Source organism: Penaeus monodon, chromosome 37 (genome assembly GCF_015228065.2).
Source record: "Penaeus monodon isolate SGIC_2016 chromosome 37, NSTDA_Pmon_1, whole genome shotgun sequence".
NCBI classification, from domain to species: domain Eukaryota; kingdom Metazoa; phylum Arthropoda; class Malacostraca; order Decapoda; family Penaeidae; genus Penaeus; species Penaeus monodon.
The window spans coordinates 20,986,046-20,997,968 of NC_051422.1; the positions used below are offsets into that span (position 1 = coordinate 20,986,046).

Consider the following 11,923-nt stretch of genomic DNA (forward strand, 5'->3'; position numbering starts at 1 on the left):
CCCCCCCCCCATCGCAACATCGGACATGGGATTGGGGGCTGTCTCCTTTAAAACAATATTAATTAAAAATATTATGGATAATAATAATTATAATTTAATGAATAAGATAAAAAAAGACAGAGAAACTCGAATAGTATAAAGCTAATTATGTTTAATAATGTTTCATTTCATTATCATATTTAAGCCCTTGGGAGTTAAAATGCTGATCAGTGAAAAGGACTAAAAAGAAAGACCTAAAGCTCAATTATTTTATAAACACAAATGAAATATGAGTTTCCAAGTGCAACATTATCAGATCACTTCTTTTTTGCAGCTGGAGTACTTGTAAAATATGAGGTTATTTTCTTTTTCCTTGCTTCTTGTTTCTTTTTTTCTTCTTTTAGGGTCACCACTTCTGCGAGTACTTTCTGTGCCTCACTATAGTCACCAAATCTGAGGGCTATATCGCACAGCATCATAACCTGTTGAAGCAAATGAAACAATAAACTATCAAGAACTATTCAATTTATTTTAAAAATGTAAAGTTTATAGAAGACATGAATGAGATACAATAATCTGACACTGTAGGAACACATTGCATACTATAATATATAGCTACAGACCTTGCCTTGTGATATTATTCACTCTCACTCATGTCTTTTCTACATTTTTACTAAACAGAATTTTTAACAAATAAACATACTCATTTCAAAATAAACATACTTATTTCATCATCACATTATGCTGCAATTTAGACTATTACCTGAACATAGAAGTCCTCACTGCCCCACTGGAAACCACTAATGCTTATCAAACCTTGGATCATGTGCACAAGGATATTCATCTTTGATGTTCTCTCCTGTACTTTTTTCTGCAATCTGTACAGGATATAACAAAGATTATTAGAACAAAATGGCAAGATAGATGAATGCCATGAATGATTATAGTTTCACTTTTTCCTTTTCTTTTCACTGTATTTCCCAATAAATTGGTTAAAAATAAAAATGATAATAGGACCATCAAGACTAGGATCAAATTTGATATCAGCAAGATATGTATGATGCAAAAATATGAAACAACATGAATTGGACATACTCATCATAGTGACTTGGCACATCTGCATCAGCTTTAGACTTGTTCTCATCTAGCGTTTCCCATTTTTCTTTGATGCCTTTCAAAAGCTGGCGGTATTTTAACCGTTGTTCCAAGATTTCCTCCTCCAGTTTGTCATTTTCATCCATAATTTTAGCTATATCTTTGCTGGTGTTTAAATTGGAACTGTAGTGTGCCAACATCTGTCTGCAATTGTGTTAATCAAGCTTTTTTAATGAAACAATAGTGCAATGAGATTATCTGTTTGACAGAATTTAACATAATTTGTTTGATTACTATTACTAGTAAACCAGTAACAGTCTTTAACCTTTAACCAAATATAAATATCTTAAATTTCATTTACAATTTACAATAAACAACAGGATTAAAAATTACTGACCCTTTCTCAGGAAAATTTTCAACCAACTCATCAGTATCTATCTTTTTCACACTAGCATGTACAGCCTGTTGTATCTGAAATTAACCAATTCATTCTATCTGTATATACATATTAGAGTGAAGGTATACACTCAACTGTAAAGTATATGGTTATAGACTTATTGCAATCAGTAAAAACTAAAAGCAGGGAAAATTTTTACATCACAGAATTGTTGAAGTTTTGAATGATAATATGTCATGACACTTTTTTTCATCACTAAAATCAACCTTTAAATACAAGAATACTTAGACTGTACAGCATTGAATTAGGCTACAAAATCATATCAAGCAAAATGCTCTTAATAAAGTAGGAAAAAGGGAGAAGGCTGGAGGAAGAGAGTTTGTGAGCTTGTCTTTTACTAGCATAGAATACAAATAATAGAGTACCTGGGTGTTAAATACACTCTTTTGGTATAGATCACGAACTATTCTGTGGTTCACGAGTGCACTGTGGAGCTCATCGGTTTCCACTGTGACCCTGGTCCTTTCTTCCTTGCCTGTCAGCAGCTGTTCTTTTGTATTAGCATCATTGTGAACAGCTTGTATCTCTTTTTCAGCTATTGTAAAGAAAAAAAAAATACAATAATAAATAAAACAAAAAAAAAAATCTATAAAGCATGCAGATTTATAAGTAAATGTTTCCAACACATATCTACTGCTGGTCTTTATATCTTCAGCATGTCAGCAAAGGCTAGCACCTCCACCATGTATAGGCCTATTCTAGCAAGACAAGGAGTTTGAAACCTCCTTTTACAGTTATTGTCATATAGACAACCAGTCCTAGATCAATATTGTGAGAATATACATGGTGGTTTGTCCTCTACCAAAGCTCAACAGGTGTGAAAATACTTTCCTTATATTGGTTATATTTCATTCTGTTGGCCTTACTTCACTGCTTATAACCAGTTTGGGATGAACTTAATTTGAACACAGGCAGTGTGGTTGTGAGAGAGAAGTTCCATTTTAGACGCCACAGTATGTGTCTTGTTGATTATTTTTTCATTAAATAACAGGATTAGACATGTCTTAATATTCATAACTTAAAACATGTCATATTTCCATCAAATATTTGTTGGTTAGCAAAGGCATTCATAAATTCAGTTTTCAAAACTCACCATAAATGCTGTCTGCTCTTGACTTTTATCATTTGGCCCTTGAGTTCTTCAATGTCTGCTAGAATAGCCGTCAGTCCCATCATTTCCCTTGCCGTAATCCGATACAGAGCTTCTTCAAACTCCGTAGGCACATCATCGTCAGAATCACTGCTGGCCATGTTTTTTAACTGAAGGTAAATTATAGCGAAATGAAAAGTTGGATAATTAACAAAAAAAAATTAATAATAAATAAAAATATAATAATAAAAAAAAAAAAAAAAAAAATCAATTGTAATTCCAGGCATTTATCAAAGCATATACAAGTCAATATGATCTAATTGCTGAACAGTTTGTTTGGTTATGCCTTTGCTTATCAAAGCTATAAAAGCTGTGGTTTTCTCTCTAGAATACATGTGGTGGAGGTCTGTTGGCTTTTACCATAGCTCTAAAGGCAAGGAGGCCACAGGATTTATCACCTTAGGAGGATGCTTGTACCTGGGTTATAATTACTATTCCATAAATCATCAATAGTGACTGAGTATAACCTTGTGGTCTGCCACAAGCTGCAAGTGTTATGTACATCAGAATGGTATATATGAAATGCTCTTCATCAATATAAAAATTCTTCTTATCCGATTTTAGTAAGAAGTACAATCTCAAGTCTAAACTAATATTTACACAGGGTCAAGTGACCATCACAAACTCCATACCGACATTTCCTTGAGTGCTGACATCTGTAGAGGCTGCATTGCTTAGTGTTTGAGAGAGTTCTAGCAACATATATCTATTTATTGGATTACATTACAAATGCCATATAGAAGAGACATATCAAACTTTATAAATGTAATTTTTTTTCAATGATTTACAGAGAAATATCAGACAGAAGTGAATAGGGACATTCATCATTTACATAAAAGTAAAAATATCTAAAAACAATTACCCGATTTCTGTTAGAATAAACATGAAAGAAACCACTGTATCGGAAGAAAAAAAATCTTGAAAATTCTTAATTGATCAAATGCGCATTATTCATTCCATAAAAAAAACTTCAAACCAAAAGGAAGAAAGGGGAAAGACATCTGTTGTATCTTCCTCTTTCCCTTTATAAGGAGAATGGCAGAAAGACCTGTAAAATATACTTACAACAGCAAAATTGGTGACGTTTGGCTCGCTTGCAACTTTCAAACTGGGTCTGTTTACATGCGTGACGTCACTCGGGTTTGGGAATGATGTAAAATATCTTATTTCTTGTAAAGTATTTGTAACTATCTTTTTTGTGATATTTCAAAAAAAAAAAAAAAAACACATATAAGATTGGGATAATATGTTCGTGAATATGACAATAAAATGTATGTTTTCGAATAAAAACGAACTAAGAATGTAAAAGAAAAAAAAAACGAAAAAGAGAACAAAGGAATATGAAATAATAAAGTTCAATTTCTCCAAAATATTAGGGAATAACATATTAGACTTTGATTTTTAAATACCATTATCACTGCTATTTGTTTACTTGCAAAGGGTAATAAGTACAAAATATAAACTTTCCCAAATACACATCTATTTTCTCCATCATCAACGGAAAGAACGATTAAATTCTGATAATCTTACGCAGACTAAGATATTGATACTAACAAAACATTTAAACCAAATATAAAGCCGTCACGAGCACGTGACTCGGACCGAGAGGAAGCCGACTTTGTTCGAAGGTTTCATCTGTTTATATAAATATTTTTTCGTTTAAATGCATGTCAACCCTATTTGTACATTTTTTTTGGGGGATAAAACGATTGAAATGTATTATGCCAAGGCTTTGGGATTTTGATAGCTCCACATTTTTAAAAAATGTTAATCACTTGACTTTGAGCAACTTCGTATGTTGTTTTATTTTATAAGTATTGTAAGTAATTATTAATACTATTAATATATATATATATATTTTTTTATCGCGAGAAATATATCAAAGCAACGAGGTTTTCAGATCAGATCAGAAAGTAACAGCTGCTTGTGTTATCTCCTAAAACCTTGTAAATGTGTAATGACTATGATGTATAGACGTTTAAAAAGTTTATTAAAAACATTAGAAGTAAAAGACATTAAAAAAAAAATAAATAAATATATATATACAACTGAAGATGTAAATGGGAGGATTATTTGATCACAAACCCCATAACTCTTGATTCCTTTTAACTCAGTCAAGGTAGAAGTAAATCCCAAGTTATTTCAATCCAAAAGAAATTTAAGGAAGTGAGATGATAAGGAAGTTGGTCAAATAAACCTTATGGTTAATGTTTCCGAGGGCAGTGCTCAGAGATAGAGGGAAATGAACGCTGCCGTCTTTCAGAGCATAATTATTAGGCTCGTAAGCAAACGGTACTGCTTCTGCGGACTTTTTTACCACAGAATGAGGAAACATAACAGCTGCATATAACGCACAGGGACTAAGTTCACAGCCCCACCAGACGCCCCTTTTTCACCTTAACCCCTTTTTCCGGGAAGTCATGTTTTCTATAAGTTTTTTTTTTTTTTTTTTTTTCTTTTTTAAGTTGTTTAGGTATGTGTGGATATGCCGCTGGGTAGAGGAACTATATAAAAATCCGGTATTGGGGTTGAGTCTCAAGGTGTGTTGTTCTTGTTAGAAATACCCGTTTTATGAAGAAATGAACTGTATTTTTTAAAACTTTCATAATAACGCAATCATATATTTAATAACATAAATAATGCTGACTTGAGCTCACACGGAGGGCACACTTCCATCATATATATTCTAGTAAAACAGAATTTATAAACTTGCCAGGTGATCCATCCTCAAAGGAGTAATTCCAAGCTCTATCTTATAGGTATATATATAGTACAGTTTGTTTGGCCATGGCTAGAGGGCAAAGCACACTGCGATGGCTATTGCTTGGTGCTATCCTAGTCTGGACACTAAATGTTAATTAATTATAGAGTATTGTCATAGTAGATACTAAAAGATGGAATATATATATATATATATATTATATATATATAATATATTATATATATATATATATATATATATATATAATATATATATCATATATATATATATACATATATATATATATATACATATATATATATATATATATATATATATATATATATATATATATATATATATATATATATATATTATATATAATATGGAATCATTTCACAGATACACATTGAGAAAACAACCTTACATATATGTTTATTTATAATTATATAATTTTGCTGTAGATTTTTTATTTTTCATGATTTTCCTTTTCCTTTTATTTTTCTTAACCAGTTTTCATATTTCAGGGACAGGCAGAGGCCCCTCTTTCTGTAGTATCAAACCAAAGACGCAAAGGTAAAAAAAAAAGGATGAAAACTGTTTATGTGAATATACTAATAGATGTGTGTATATATATAAATAAATATATATATAAAATATATATTATATATATATAAAATTAAAATATTGTAATTAAGATAGATTTGATAAAGAATAGATAGATAATAGATAGATAGATTAGATGATAGTAGTAGATAGATGATAGTAGAAGATAGATAATAGAATAGATAGATAGTAGATAGATAGATAGATGATAGATAATAGATAGATAGATAAAAAGATAATAAAAGATTGATAGATAATAGATGATATATTAATATATATATTATATATATATATATATATATTATAATATAATAATATATATATATATAATATATATATTTTTAATTTTATTTATAATAATATAATAAATATATATAATATATATTAATATATTATATATATATATATATTTATATATATATTGCAGATATATAAATATAATATATTAAAAATATATTATATATATATATATATATATATATATATATATATATATTATTTTATTAATATATATATATAATATTATATAAATATATATATATAAAATATATTATAATATATCTATCATCTTCTATCATCATCTATCTATCTATCTTCTATCTATCTATCTACTATCTTCTATCCATCTATCTATCTATCTTTTACTTCTATCTATCTATCTATCTATCTATCTATCTTCTTCTATCTATCTATCTATCTTCTATCATCATCTATCTATTATCCCATCTATCTATCTATATTATACATATATATATATATATATATATATATATATATATATATATTATATATATATATATATATACACACATCTATCTATGTATATTCACATAAACATTTTTATCCTTTTTTTTTTTCCTTTTTTTCTCTTTGGTTTTGATACTACAGAAAAAGGGGGGGTCTGCCTGTCCCTGAAATATGAAAACTGGTTAAGAAAAATAAAAAGGAAAGGAAAAACATGAAAAATAAAAAATCTACAGCAAAATTATATAATTATAAATAAACATATATGTAAGGTTGTTTTCTCAATGTGTATCTGTGAAATGATTCCATATTATATAATATATATATATATATATTATATATATATATATATATATATATATATATATATATATATATATAAAATATATCATATATATTTTGTATATATATATATATGTATATATATATATATATATATAAAATATATATATATATAATATATATATATAATATATATATAAAATTTTATTCCATCTTTTAGTATCTACTATGACAATACTCTATAATTATTAACATTTAGGGGTCCAGACTAGGATAGCACCAAGCAATAGCCATCGCAGTTTTGCTTTGCCCTCTAGCCATGGCCAAAACCTGTACTATATATATACCTATAAGATAGAGCTTGGAATTACTCCTTTGAGGATGGATCACCTGGCAATTTTTATAAATTCTGTTTTACTAGAATATATATGATGGAAGTGTGCCTCCGTGTGAGCTCAAGTCAGCATTTTTTATGTTATTAAATATATGATTGCTTTAAATTATGAAAGTTTTTAAAAATACAGTTCTTTTCTTCATAAAACGGGTATTTCTTAACAAGAACAACACACCTTGAGACTCAACCCCAATACCGGTTTTTTTTATATGTTCCTCTACCCACGGCATATCACACATCCCTAAACAACTTAAAAAAGAAAAAGAAAAAAAAAAAAACTTATAGAAAACATGACTTCCCGGAAAAAGGGGGTTAAGGTGAAAAAGGGGCTGTCTGGTGGGGCTGTGAACTTAGTCCCTGCGTTTATATGCAGCTGTTATTTTCCTCATTCTGTGGAAAAAAAAGTCCGCAGAAGCTGTCCCCGTGTTGCTTACGGCCTAATAATTATGCTCTGAAAGACGGCAGCGTTCTTTTCCCCTCTATCTCTGAGCACTGCCCTCGGAAACATTAACCATAAGGTTTTTTTGACCAACTTCCTTATCATCTCACTTCCTTAAATTTTTTTTGGGATTGAAATAACTTGGGATTTACTTCTACCTTGACTGAGTTAAAAGGAACAAGAGTTAGGGGGGTTTTTGTGATCAAATAATCCCCCCATTTACATCTTCATTGTATATATATTTTTATTTATTTTTTTTAATGTCTTTTACTTCTAATGTTTTTAATAAACTTTTTAAACGTCTATACATCATAGTCATTACACATTTACAAGGTTTTAGGAGATAACACAAGCAGCTGTTACTTTCTGATCTGATCTGAAAACCTCGTTGCTTTGATATATTTCTCGCGATAAAAAATATATATATAAAATTAATAGTATTAATAATTACTTACAATACTTATAAAATAAAACAACATACGAAGTTGCTCAAAGTCAAGTGATTAACATTTTTTAAAAATGTGGAGCTATCAAAATCCCAAAGCCTTGGCATAATACATTTCAATCGTTTTATCCCCCGAAAAATGTACAAATAGGGGTTGACATGCATTTAAACGAAAAAATATTTATATAAACAGATGAACCTTCGAAAAAAGTCGGTTTCCCTCTCGGTCCGAGTCACGTGCTCGTGACGGCTTTATATTTGGTTTAAATGTTTGTTAGTATTCAATATCTTAGTCTGCGTAGATTATCAGAATTTAATCGTTCTTTCCGTTGATGATGGAGAAAATAGATGTGTATTTGGGAAAGTTTATATTTTGTATTTTATTACCCCTTTTGGGCAAGTAAAACAAATAGCCAGTGATAAGGGTATTTAAAAATCAAAGTCTAATATGTTATTCCCTAATATTTTGGAAAAATTGAACTTTATTATTTCATATTCCTTTGTTCTCTTTTTCGTTTTTTTTTTCTTTTACATTCTTAGTTCGTTTTTATTCGAAAACATACATTTTATTGTCATATTCACGAACATATTATCCCAATCTTATATGTGTTTTTTTTTTTTTTTTTTGAAATATCACAAAAAAGATAGTTACAATACTTTACAAGAAATAAGATATTTTACATCATTCCCAAACCCGAGTGACGTCACGCATGTAACAGACCCCAGTTTAAAAGTTGCAAGCGAGCCAAACGTCACCAAATTTTGCTGTTGTAAGTATATTTTACAGGTCTTTCTGCCATTCTCCTTATAAAGGGAAAGAGGAAGATACAACAGATGTTTTTCCCCCTTTTTTCCCTTTTTGGTTTGAATTTTTTTTTATGGAATGAATAATGCCCCATTTGATCAATTAAGAATTTTCAAGATTTTTTTCTTCCGATACAGTGGTTTCTTTCATGTTTATTCTAACAGAAATCGGGTAATTGTTTTTAGATATTTTACTTTTATGTAAATGATGAATGTCCCTATTCACTTCTGTCTGATATTTCTCTGTAAATCATTGAAAAAAATTACATTTATAAAGTTGATATGCCCCTCTTCTATAGGGCATTTGTAATGTAAATCCAATAAATAGATATATGTTGCTAGAACTCTCTCAAACACTAAGCAATGCAGCCTCTACAGATGTCAGCACTCAAGGAAATGTCGGTTATGGAGTTTGTGATGGTCACTTGACCCTGTGTAAATATTAGTTTAGACTTGAGATTGTACTTCTTACTAAAATCGATAAGAAAATTTTTATATTGATGAAGAGCATTTCATATATACCATTCTGATGTACATAACACTTGCAGCTTGTGGCAGACCAAAAGGTTATACTCAGTCCCTATTGATGATTTATGGAATAGTAATTATTAACCCAGGTACAGCATCCTCCTAAGGTGATAAATCCTGTGGCCTCCTTGCCTTTAGAGCTAAAGGTAAAAGCCAACAGCCTCCACCACTGTATTCTAGAGAGAAACCACAGCTTTTATAGCTTGATAAGCAAAGGCATAACCAAACAACTGTTTTAGCAATTAGATCATATTTGACTTGTATATGCTTTGATAAATGCCTGGGAAATTTCAATTGATTTTTTTTTTTTTTTTTTTTTATTATTATTATTATTTTTATTTATTATTATTTTTTTTTGTTAATTATCCAACTTTTCATTTCGCTATAATTACCTTTCAGTTAAAAACATGGCCAGCAGTGATTCTGACGATGATGTGCCTAACGGAGTTTGAAGAAGCTCTGTATCGGATTACGGCAAGGGAAATGATGGGACTGACGGCTATTCTAGCAGACATTGAAGAAATCAAGGGCCAAATGATAAAAGTCAGAGCAGACAGCATTATGGTGAGTTTTGAAAACTGAATTTATTGAATGCCTTTGCTAACCAACAAATATTTGATGGAAATTATGACATGTTTTAAGTTATGAATATTAAGACATTGTCTAATCCCGTTTTTAATTGAATAAAATAATCAACCCAAAACACATACTGTGGCGTCTAAAATGGAACTTCTCTCTCACAACCACACTGCCTGTGTTCAAATTAAGTTCATCCCAAACTGGTTATAAGCAGTGAATAAAGGGCCCAAAAGAATAAATATAACCAATATAAGAAAGTATTTTCACACCTGTTGAGCTTTGGTAGAGGACAAACCACCATGTATATTCTCACAATATTGATCTAGGACTGGTTGTCTATATGACAATAACTGTAAAAGGAGGTTTCAAACTCCTTGTCTTGCTAGAATAGGCCATACATGGTGGAGGTGCTAGCCTTTGCTGACATGCTGAAGAATAAAGAACAGCAGTAGATATGTTTTGGAAACATTTACTTATAAATCTGCATTGCTTTATAGATTTTTTTTTTGTTTTTATTTATTATTGTATTTTTTTTTTTTTTTACAATAGCTGAAAAAGAGATACAAGCTGTTCACACTGATGCTAATACAAAAGAACAGCTGCTGACAGGCAAGGAAGAAAGGACCAGGGTCCCAGTGGAAACCGATGAGCTCCACAGTGCACTCGTGAACCACAGAATAGTTTCGTGATCTATACCAAAAGAGTGTATTTAACACCCAGGTACTCTATTATTTGTATTTTATGCTAGTAAAAAACAAGCTCACAAACTCTCTTCCTCCAGCCTTCTCCCTTTTTCCTACTTTATTAAGAGCATTTTGCTTGATATGATTTTGTAGCCTAATTCAATGCTGTTTCAGTCAAGTATTCTTGTATTTAAAGGTTGATTTTAGTGATGAAAAAAAGTGTCATGACATATTATCATTCAAAACTTCAACAATTCTGTGATGTAAAATTTTTCCCCGCTTTTAGTTTTACTGATTGCAATAAGTCTAATAACCATATACTTTACAGTTGAGTGTATACCTCACTCTAATATGTATATACAGATAGAATGAATTGGTTAATTTCAGATACAACAGGCTGTACATGCTAGTGGAAAAAGATAGATACTGATGAGTTGGTTGAAAATTTTCCCGAGAAAGGGTCAGTAATTTTTAATCCTGTTGTTTATTGTAAATTGTAAATGAAATTTAAGATATTTATATTTGGTTAAAGGTTAAAGACTGTTACTGGTTTACTAGTAATAGTAATCAAACAAAATTTTGTTAAAATTTTGTCAAACAGATAATCTTCATTGCATATTGTTTCATTAAAAAGCTTGATTAACACAATTGCAGACAGATGTTGGGACACTACAGTTCCAATTTAAACACCAGCAAAGATATAGCTAAAAATTTTGGATGAAAATGACAAACTGGAGGAGGAATCTTGGAACAACGGTTAAAATACCGCCACTTTTGAAAGGCATCAAAGAAAAATGGGAAACCTAATAGAACAAGTCTAAAGCGATGCAATGTGCCAAGTCACTATGATAGTATTCCCAATTCTGTTGTTTCAATTTTTGCATCATACATTCTTGCTGATATCAAATTTGATCCTGTCTTGATGGTCCTTTTACTTTTTATTTTTAACCAATTTATTGGGAAAATACAGGAAAAAAAAAGGAAAAAGTGAAACTATAATCTTATCATTCTCTATCTTGCCATTTTGTTCTAAAAAT

At 30.0% G+C, this 11,923-nt stretch overlaps 1 protein-coding gene and 1 pseudogene across 1 annotated transcript; one reads left to right on the top strand and one right to left on the bottom strand.

Annotated features, from left to right (window-relative positions):
- Positions 1-234: 234 nt before the first annotated feature.
- LOC119596236 lies at positions 235-3,887 on the bottom strand (the record flags this gene model as incomplete). Its single annotated transcript, XM_037945405.1, is given in 8 exon segments — positions 235-461; positions 743-857; positions 1,075-1,278; positions 1,472-1,545; positions 1,897-2,066; positions 2,625-2,643; positions 2,645-2,791; positions 3,747-3,887. Coding segments are annotated over 8 exon segments (1,035 nt in total), but the record flags the coding sequence as incomplete, so codon positions are not given.
- Positions 3,888-7,698: 3,811 nt separating this feature from the next.
- On the top strand, positions 7,699-11,693 carry LOC119596237 (annotated as a pseudogene).
- Positions 11,694-11,923: the final 230 nt, after the last annotated feature.